Genomic DNA, 10722 nt, shown 5'->3' on the forward strand with positions numbered 1-10722 from the left:
AAAAAAAAAAAAAAAAAAAAAAGAAAAGAGAGAAAATCGAAGAGCACTTCTGTTACTACTGTCATTGTCATTATGTTGTGTGGTTTTAATCTTTTCTTTCTCCACTTGCCTCAGCTAACCATTGTTGATTCTTTTTTTTTTCTCTTTTTGGTGGTTCTTTGAATGCAAAGAGATACTAGTATTCATTTTTTATTTTTCAAAAGAGAGATACTACAACTATTCATTAAAAATAAAAGGCAAGATCTTCAATTTTAAAACAATTTATCCCACGAATTAGTAGTCTCTATTATATATAGACTAGCATGTTCGAGTTCCTAACATACAAAGTACAAAAACACACATTAAAATCAAAAAAGACCGAACCTTCTCAAAAAAAAAGAAGAAAAAAAATGTCGGAACAAACACCAATCTCTGATCCTTACGCTTATCTTAACATGGTAAAGAATCCAGATGGTTCAATCACTCGCCTCCCCAGCAACCGCCCATGCACCGCAGCCACACCTGATCCTTCCCCTCAAAACCCCGCCGTTTCAAAAGATCTTCCCGTGAACCACTCAAAGTCGACGTGGCTCCGTCTCTACGTCCCCACCTCCGCCGTAACCGACGGCGTTGTTTCGTCTCAGAAGCTCCCCGTCGTTGTGTATTACCACGGCGGAGGATTCGTCATGTGCAGCGTAGACTTTCTATGCTTCCACGAATTCTGCTCCGAGATGGCGCGTGATCTCAACGCCATCGTCGTTTCTCCTTCTTACCGTTTAGCTCCGGAGCACAGATTACCGGCGGCGTACGAAGACGGTACCGAGGCGCTGGAGTGGATCAAAAAATCCGACGACGAGTGGATCAAATCACACGCCGATCTCTCAAACGTGTTTCTCATGGGAACAAGCGCCGGTGGGAACTTGGCCTACAACGTCGGGTTAAGATCCGCCGATTCCGTCTCCGATCTGAGTCCGTTACAGATCCGTGGACTGATCCTGCACCACCCGTTCTTCGGCGCGAAAGAGCGGTGCGGGTCTGAGATCAGGCTCGAGAACGACCAAATCTGCCCTCCCGTAGTCACCGACGTAATGTGGGATCTGTCTCTTCCCGTCGGCGTTGATCGGGATCACGAGTATTCGAATCCGACGGTGGGAGATGGATCTGAGAATCTGGAGAAAATCGGACGGTTGGGATGGAAAGTGATGGTGATTGGAGGAGAACTAGATCCGATGGTAGATTGGCAGAGAGATGTGGCGAAGCTGATGAAGAAGAAGAGAGTTGAAGTGGTGGAGCAATTTAACGGCGACGATGGTCACGGTGCTGAGATCATGGATCCTTCTAAGCGTAAAGCTCTGTTTGTTTCCATCGGAAGTTTCGTTTCCTCCTCCTCTGCTCCGTAACCGTTTCTTTACTTTTTTTCCTTTTTTAATTTCCATAGAATATAATAGTAAGTAATATCAAAGGCCCAATTGATGATTACCTTACAAATTAGTAAAACAAAGAGCCCAATATATGTAAGCCCATAAAATTTTATGTACCCATACTAAAAAAGATTATCACTAAAAAATCGAGTTCTACCAGTCACACTTCAACAACTTTCCTAATTTCTCAAAATCCTTAATTAAAAACAAAAATATATCAAAAACTTAACTAAATAATAAAAAAGTCACAATCAAATTTTTTTTTTTTAAAGTAAGATTACAAATTTACAAAAACAACCAACATAAATGTTTAGGTTCCCTGTTTAGGTTCCCCAGCAGCCCCATAAAACGTCTGTCAGTTTGTCGGCCAAGGCATATAAATGCTGAAGACTGTGTTTGTTTCGCACCACTGTCAGCCAAAACGTAGCACGTGAAGGTTACTTACATTGGTTAAAGTCAGCCCTCGCCACAAACCAAGGCCCAATGATGGCCCATCACATGCAATTGCATCTTTATGTACACTTAATTTATTTTATTTAAATTGATTGAAAATTGTAATTAGTTTTGGACTTTTAGTTACTTCTTTAGATACTTTTTTCTACTTGTTGGTTGTTCATGGAACTGTTCATTGATAACACTAGATGATGGCGCAGTACTATAAAAGAGCACGTTTATAGTCAAGTTATACTAAAAAGGTTTATAATTGCTTCATTTTAATATTTTATTCAATAAACTGTTCATGATAACACTAGCTACATGTACTCACATTATAAGAAGACAACACAAACACATTTATCGAGCTTTAATGGGGATATATGGCGGAATGAACAACTACTGTTCATGTGGAGTCACTACAGAAAATTATTTAGATGGGCCATACTTTTTGTTTTATATACATTGTGTTTCTCTTTGTCTTTACCCTTTAATACAAAACCAGCACCCGGTCATATACAATGCATTAGAAATGTTCTTAGCAAAAAAAAGAAATGCATTAGAAATGTGTACTACTATGCGAGGATATAACTTATTAAGAACTTCAAATGTTATATAATGAAAGATGATTAAAGTGGTGTATAACTAATCTAACGATAACTTAGCTGAGATGGTTAGAGCTTAAAGGCACGTTTAATGTTAATAACTACGTGAAGTTATGTTGTTTTATTTCTGAACTACTAAAATGTACATTTTAAATAAATTGATCAAATCAGTTGATATAAGGATGAAAATTTTGATATTTGAAAATATAATTTGATAACACAAAGGAACATAACATAACATAAAGGGGTCTGTAGTCATGTTAACTCATATAGGGCCACTGCCTTCGTGCCGCGGGTATATGCAACATAAATGTATAAGATTGTTTCTCAGCTCTCTAGCTCTCTTGTCACGGTCTTAGACATGCCTTTTATTGCTGTAACGATATCTCCCACTTATTGTCAATGACTGTCAGAATCTTATCTTCAAAGACGATAAGACCTAGCTAAAAATATCTATGGTTTGATGTATCAGCATAGCTACCAATGTGCAACTCTTGTCTCCAATATGATGTTTGAATTTGAAACTTTTGTAGAGCATGTTAATTGTGTTTACGTGATTTTTGCAATGAGTGACAATAAAAACCATTTATATTAGGAGAACGGCCACATAAACTCGAAAATAGAAAGTTGTGTACGTATTTGGATTGGAGAGAAGACCTGACAAACGTGGGCTTTTTCTGATATTCCGTCTGGTGGTGTTTTCCCGGCCTCAACATCAGGTTTACATGAATTTAGTTTATTTGTCCTGCAGAATTCTTGATGATGGTATATGTACAAGATTCGGTGTTCAATATATTACCATTTAATTGCATTAATGTTGTGGTTCCAATGGAAATTAAGAAACGATGTTGATAGGGTTTTTAATGGGGTTGGTTAATGTTGAGCTGTAGAGTCTCATCTTTTGTATCTGATGTGTGATCCTATGTCCGAATATAACAAATTTTACTTGAAAAAATTTCATTAAAGAGTCTTTCGATATTTAAAGCATATATATGCATGAATGTGGATAGCTTTTTGAACAAAATTGGAATTGTATTTGACTGATTGTAAGGCTCGTATATATGTCTGGTTTTTGTTAATTACTTTGTTTTCCGGTCCGGTTGATCAAACGACTTATTTAAATAAAATGATTCACGTTGACACAAAATAATCAAAAGCCTTTAATTTGTTTTCTAATTAAGCTCTCTCGCTCTCTTCTAACTTTGTTCGACAAGTTTGTTGCTGACAAATTTATTTTGTTTTTGGTTTAAATGACACTGTTGCTGACAACTTGTTTGTTCTTAAGCCGGTCTGAGAACTCTTGAAGAGTGTTTTTGTCAGATCTGTACTGCTTCTGCGTGAATTCAAGAAACATGGACCATGTAAAGTTAGGGTACACTCTTTGACCGAAGGCTTCTAGTAGCTTCTTTGGTGGCTCCACCACTTTGTCCTTTTGTGGACATAAGAAAAATGCTATCGACTTCCTTTCCCTCTCGCTGTTTACCACAGCCCGGTGCAGACAACTTTTGTATATTCCATTCGTCAACGCCTGTATATATATATACATAAACAAACTTGAAATTAAAAACAAACAATAACTGTCAATATTAGTTATTACAAAGTTTCTTGTATCACGGAAAAGCATTTTATACGTATAATAACTCGATCTGTTTCTACCGTCGATACCTTTCTACATTATATCTTCTATGTGTGTATGTTATGTTTATATACATGTCACGCTCCAATCATCCTATCTATTGCGACCCACATCTCAAACACTAAAGATGACAAAGATGATGGTGATCTTGCATGTAAGTTAAAAATCAAGTATGTCCAATGATGTTTCAGCAGAAATATCCCCAAACCAAATGCATTAAAGTGATATATAAATCACTTCTCCATATGTTCTACTACATAATATCTAATAAAGGTGATATAGGTAGGATTTCTTTTATATATTCAAACACATGAAAATGCGCAAATATATAACCCTCCCACCATCCCACGGCAACCGACGTATTAAACACTAAATATGTGTTTTTTTTTGTCTTTAGTCGCATGGTACATATACCACTCTCATCATCATGAAACTTTTCTGGATATATCAAACAAGCTTAGCTAGCTATGATGAATCTAATTAAATAATTTTTCATAAAAGTTAAATGCTTAAGGTGATCTAGATAAGTTGTCAGTATACCCTACCATATTGTCATATAGAACAAGATATTACAGTATATAATATTTTTTTTTTTTGGTTTGTGACAAATTTGTATATACATGTTCCCTATGTAAGAAAAAAGTTAGTTTTACCATGAAGGTGTCGCCGATGTTAACGACGAATGATCTGGGCTTTGGAGCGATGGATCTCCATTGATTCTCCACGAAAACCTGAAGACCACCAACTTGGTCCTGATCAAGTATGGTTAGAGAGGTCGGGTCGTTGTGAGGACCTGTCCCTAATGTTAGATTTGGCTGCTTGCAGGGCGGATAATAATTCAGCCTGAGTATTGAATCGTTATCTTCGTAAAACTCTTTGAAATAGCGTCTGTCGATCCCTAGACTAATTCCAAGAAACTCCATGATCTTTAACGAGAGAGTGTTCATCACCTCTGCGTATTCTTGAAATGCAGTTCTGCATGGCATAATCCCAATAGTTTTTGTTGTCTATTATTATTTGGATCAATTAATCATACATATGTACTATACATGAATACTCGTGGAATCTCATTAATGTATTAACTATTATACACTGAAAACAAAAATCACTGTCACTTACTTTGATTTGTGCCTTTCGACATCACTATATTTTTGTCATTTTTAAATAATTACTTTATATCCAATACTATAATTTAACCTACACTCCACCTATACTCCATCTATCTCATTATAATATCAGTTTTTTTCCAATAATGCATACTAAAAAGTAACAACCTAATAAGAACTATTAAAATTTCTATAGCCGTTATTAATATTTTATATAATTTCTATATGTAATTAATAAGCAAACGTAAAAATGATAGAACTGGAGAATCTCTTAAAAATCTGAATTGAAATTAATTCAAAACAAAATTTATTATAATATAGTATGATACTACGTACTCCCTCTGTTTCAGTGCAAATAATTGATAAAACTTCTAATTTTATCCCTTAACAATATTTTTTTAAAGAAACAAAAAAATTTTAATTTTTAATATATTGAATTTGTGTTAAAGAACTTTGAACCACACTTATAATGAAAGGACCAATATATATATTTTACTCATTAGTCAATATGATTAGTCTATTATTGTTAAGAAAGGAAGGGAATATTACCCAAACTCTTCGTTTAAGTCACCCATTGACCTAGAGATGTAATCTTTAACAGTTTCGGTGCCATTTTTGAGCTTCTCCTCGGCGGAGAACCTAAACGAGAGCGTTTCTTTCCAAGGAAGCTCTGAGTAGAATCTTCCAAAAAAGCTATCGGCATAACCGGAGATCTCACCCCACTCCCTCTTCACCTTCTGTTTCTCGGAAGCCGGCAAGTTGAAAAACATGTCCATACACTTGTAGGCACGTGACAAAATCCCCTCGTGAACCCCATGGTTTGTGACGATGAAGAACCCGTGCATCTTTGCAGCTTCGGACACGAGCCTAGAAGCTCGAGACGCCAAGATCTGGTTGTCTTGGCCGGAGAGGAAACTAGAGATGTCGATGATAGGGACTTGGAGCTCTTTGACGTCGGTGGAGGGTTGCTTTTTGTCGGGCCATATGAATTCTATTGGTATGTTGTTTGGTTGCTGATTTATGACCTTTGCATCGAAACCTATATGAGGAAGATTTGAGATGGATTTCATATAGCTGGTTGCTTATATAATTTTTGGTGGAATTAAATTGGAAATGTTGGTAATAACTATTACATTTTGAAGGCTTTCTCTTGACTCTTGAGTCGTCTTATTATATAAGTTGAGAAGACATTTATAGGTTTATAGGAGTGGGGATGGAGAGCGAAGTTAAGATGGAATTTAGAGAAGATATTTTGTGTTATGCCCTTTTAGTTTTGTTTATTTAAAAAGTTATTTACAACATTAACCCCTAAAAAGTTTCTAAAACTAATATTACTCCAGATTTTGTTTCCTAAATATTTTAAATTTCATTCCAACTAAAAATAATGCAATCAATTTGGAAATAAAAACTATCAAATATTTAACCACACATTCTGTTGTGTTTTGAATCTGAATCCTTCGCAAACAAAGAAAACAACAATTTGATTCTCATTTCGTTTTCCAAAACCTGTGAGTTTTGATTCTTAATGTAAGCAAAACTTCGATTGATATTTATTTAAATATTATAATTAACATATATATAAACTTAATAAAAAAATAATTATTACGAATATGTAAAATTAAAAAAAATATATTATATAATGTGGTTATATAGTAGATGGGTTATAAAGAGGACATATTAAAATTAATAAAATTTTATTAAATTTGTGTTAACACAGGTTAAATCCTCATTTAATTATTTATCAACACTTAGAATATTATAATATTTGACATAAAATCAAGCTGATTTAACTAAGATTGTGTTAAATAATTAAATCATTAGGAAAAATGTGACGTAATCATAACGTATAAATTACTTATTATGTATTTATTTCCCTTATTTTTTTGTTATAATAATTAAAAATCAAAATAGAATCTCTAACACTAAACAAAATAAAAATATAACAAGCAAATGGTCATGATGTATTGCAGATTAAAAAACAATATAAATATTTAGCCGCACAACAACCGGAAAATTTAGTTATTCTTATATTTACAAAACTTATAATATTTAACAAATAAATACAACCTAAAATCTAAATTATAATAAAAATTATATGTTTGCGATGGACTGCGGGTTAAAGTCTAGTATTATATAAGATATGTGACATGTATTATTTCTATTATCTATACAAAAGTGAAAAACTAATCAAATAAATAATACTTTTTGTAATCAAAATATGTAACATGATTTTTATGCTTGTCAGTTTATCGTCATAGTGTTACTATTGATATTCAAACCAATATAATAATTCCTTGTTGGTTGACGAATTAAAAAAGTAAATGAACTGTCTCGATCGAGCATTTCTAGCTAATTGCTTCGTTCGCACTATACGTTCATTTTGATTTAACTAAGCTCCATATTTGGATTGGATTCATGTATGTTTTAGTTTAAATTAACGAAAAATTAATATTTTATTTTGAATCCAATGAACTCCAAATTTCAAATCAAATTTTTCTCTTTCAAGGATCCAAAAAAACAAAAATCTTAAACAAGAAAAAACCTCTTTTACCTCCTAGTATCTTTTTTTCTTTATCTCTCAGTTTTTTGTTGTATAAAATCTCTAAATAATTATTTACACTATACAATTTTGAAATTTAAAATTTTCACATGAACTATACACTTCGCCCCTTTTGAAATTAATAAGACACAAATTACAAAAACATATATCATTAAACACAAACTTTTGTATATGAAATCTACTACACAATATTTCAACTCTACCCACTCGATTTTTTTTTTTTTTAAAACAAGAACTTATATCCGATTAAAAGTATTTCAACATATATCTTTATTAACTTTATTTTCTTACAAAATTGTTCTGGTTATATATTTATGCGTACAATTCCTGTATGGTCTCAAGCATCTCATTCTGAGCAGTAATTACCTGTCTGTCACAAAGGAGGAAAATGTCATATGCATCAAGATATTTTTAAGAAAATAAGGTAAAACTTATATTAAAAATCACATGTTACCTTCTTCATTGTTTAAATCTCACATTTCATTCCCTTCACAGACTCCACCATTTCCTTATGGGAAGCAATAGTCTGTCATAAAAGTAACATGTCACATAACATACTGTTAAGAATGTTTAAGAAATAGAAAAAAAGAAACTTATATTAAGAATTAACATGTCATCTTGAGGGTTTAGTGAATCTTTTGTGCGTTGACTCAAGCCAACTCCATTCTCAAAAGACTTACATATTGAATTAGAGAAAACTGAACGAAAACAAAAAAATACATGAGATACGCGAAATTTGAGAAATGAAATTATGTAAACAAAAACAAAAAATGGGCTTTATCATCTTATGGGCCTACTTAATATTTGGGTCCAGTATAACAGAAGTTGTAATTGTAATTTTGAAGCACTTGTTTTTTTTTTTTTTTTTAACAATTACGTTGTTGTCTCATAAAAACAATTTCCCTGGAAAGGGGGATCATTACTGCCGTCTGCCGTTTATGTCTCCAGAACTTAAGTGTAAGTCATGTATCTTTCAAAGACCTAATACTACTATTAACTCCATACATTGGAACGTTTTATGGAATTCTACCAATGTCGATCTAACCAAGTTCTTAAAACTTGTAACGATTCTCCAACGTATAGCAATTTCACTATCTTTAATATTAAGTTTGAGTTAAAACAATGCCAAATGCTTTTAATTGTTTTAAGGTATTACCTATGGCGTTCTAACCAAATCTTGAAATAAATTAAATTCCTCGGTACTGATTTGGAAGAAACAGCTTGTGTGCACAACAATTAAGACACAGACTCAAAGAGGAGACATTTACATGAAATATATTCAATTTTGCAAGAGTTATGTTTCATTATTAGAATATGGACCTACTCTTTGATCCGAAAAAAAAACAGGACCTACTCCTTATATAGAAGCTACTCTGGTGATTTAGCACATTAATGTTGCCACTCTGCAATACGGAAAAAATATATGATACAATAACATTAATTCCTCTTTGAACTTTTCTTTCTACTCTGCAAATTATGATGTTCTTACGATTCGCTCACTCGGCATTTAATTGTAAATACGGTATCGCAAACAATCATTGCATGTGTTTTCAAAACCAAACAATCAGAATTCCAAACTAGTAATTCACCGTTGGATTTTTATAAGATAAGAAAATAACAAATATATAAATTGATGTGATTTGAATTGGTGATTACCACTAGGAAGGAATCTTGGCGAAAACATATCTAAAATGGTCCATATATAGAAGTTGTGGTCCCTTTTTTTTTTATAGATGATAGCAATATTGCAGGATGTTGCAATGATGCATGTTTATAGCTAGAGACTGGAAAAATCCAGGAACGTAAACTGAGATCTTACCTAATTAGTATGAGACTGGAGAGACAACTGATCTCATTGGCTCTTTCCTCCTCTTCTTCGTCTTGTTTGCTTTAAGCACAATCTTTTGAAAAAAATTCAGTCCTTTTCTCTGTTCTTTTGTTTTTAGTTTTGTTTTAATTACAAGGACAACTCTAACGTGGGACGTACAATGACCATACCTAGCTATTAAAAAAAAATTCATGTGATTCGTATTGGCTACATTCACTTAAATAATACCATGTTATGGTCCAGTCTACTCTCCCTTTATTAATATTCATTGTACACAATGTATCATTCTTTAGTAGTACATGCGCACTACATATATGGGCTGTTTTTGTTTTTACTTTCACTGCTAGCTGAAGTTATTTTACTGTTTATACATACAATCTAAGGACGAATAAATATATATATATATATATATATATATATATGTATCAATCAGTATGAATAGAACTGTCGCAAATTAAAATAGATACGAGTGATGACCAAACAACGGTCATTTGGGTCAATGTGAATAAGTAGTAGTAGCTAGTCGTACTATATAGTGATACCATCTAAGTACTGATTTTTTTCACATCACATTTATTGATGGATAAGATCATATTGTACTTGTTTAATGATCACTGGGTATTAAATTATGAGAAATCAAGTCAAAATGAATTTAAGGATAAAATTTGAAAGGGAGGAGGAAGAAGACGTCATGGTTTGAAACATAAGGGTCACGATTGAAGATCCCCTCGCTGTTTGTTTGGTAACACCGCCATGGAGTTTGTGTACGAATCTTATTGTAGTTTGAGCTTTTGAATAAATTAATGTTCGTGGATTCTTTTATAAAACAGTGGTGGTGTAGTTGCGAGAGTCTGACATTGTTTGTAACTAAACATATATATATATATATATGCATATTATTATTTTAAGAAATTTATATGAATAATTTCTATTATTTGAATATCTTCTACGACATATCGTTATGATGTGTAGGTCTTTTCTAATATCTTGCGATTATATTTGATCACATAGTTGTCAATGTTACATTAGAATTTTTTTTCTTTTTTCTTTTACAGGATCAGAATATATATAAAAACTCCGAAATATGCAAGTTATTGTAGACTACGGTCCATTTATTTTGGTAATTGTTACTTGTGAGTGATATAGACTAACATG

At 32.9% G+C, this 10722-nt stretch overlaps 2 protein-coding genes across 2 annotated transcripts; one reads left to right on the top strand and one right to left on the bottom strand.

The window, feature by feature from the left end:
* Positions 221-1574, top strand: LOC104762350 (probable carboxylesterase 120). Its single transcript, XM_010485620.2, has one exon. The coding sequence runs from the start codon at positions 303-305 to the stop codon at positions 1377-1379; it is 1077 nt and encodes a 358-aa protein (XP_010483922.1). The 5' UTR covers positions 221-302; the 3' UTR covers positions 1380-1574.
* Positions 3683-6326, bottom strand: LOC104762351 (gibberellin 20 oxidase 3-like). The gene is made up of 3 exons (XM_010485622.1): positions 5729-6326; positions 4727-5048; positions 3683-3965 (listed from the first exon to the last, which is right to left on the bottom strand). The coding sequence occupies exons 1-3, from the start codon at positions 6247-6249 to the stop codon at positions 3684-3686; spliced, it is 1125 nt and encodes a 374-aa protein (XP_010483924.1). The 5' UTR covers positions 6250-6326; the 3' UTR covers position 3683.

Source organism: Camelina sativa, chromosome 18, assembly GCF_000633955.1.
Source record: "Camelina sativa cultivar DH55 chromosome 18, Cs, whole genome shotgun sequence".
NCBI classification, from domain to species: Eukaryota; Viridiplantae; Streptophyta; class Magnoliopsida; order Brassicales; family Brassicaceae; genus Camelina; species Camelina sativa.

Bases quoted from the DNA above. Each gene is read 5' to 3' on its own strand.
- LOC104762350 (XM_010485620.2), top strand. From the start codon at position 303: ATGTTCGAGTTCCTAACATACAAAGTACAAAAACACACATTAAAATCA.
- LOC104762351 (XM_010485622.1), bottom strand. From the start codon at position 6,249: ATGAAATCCATCTCAAATCTTCCTCATATAGGTTTCGATGCAAAGGTC. The intron at 5,049-5,728 runs GTAATATTCCCT...TATGCCATGCAG, and splicing joins GACTTAAACGAAGAGTTTGG to AACTGCATTTCAAGAATACG. The intron at 3,966-4,726 runs GTAAAACTAACT...ATATATATACAG, and splicing joins ACATCGGCGACACCTTCATG to GCGTTGACGAATGGAATATA.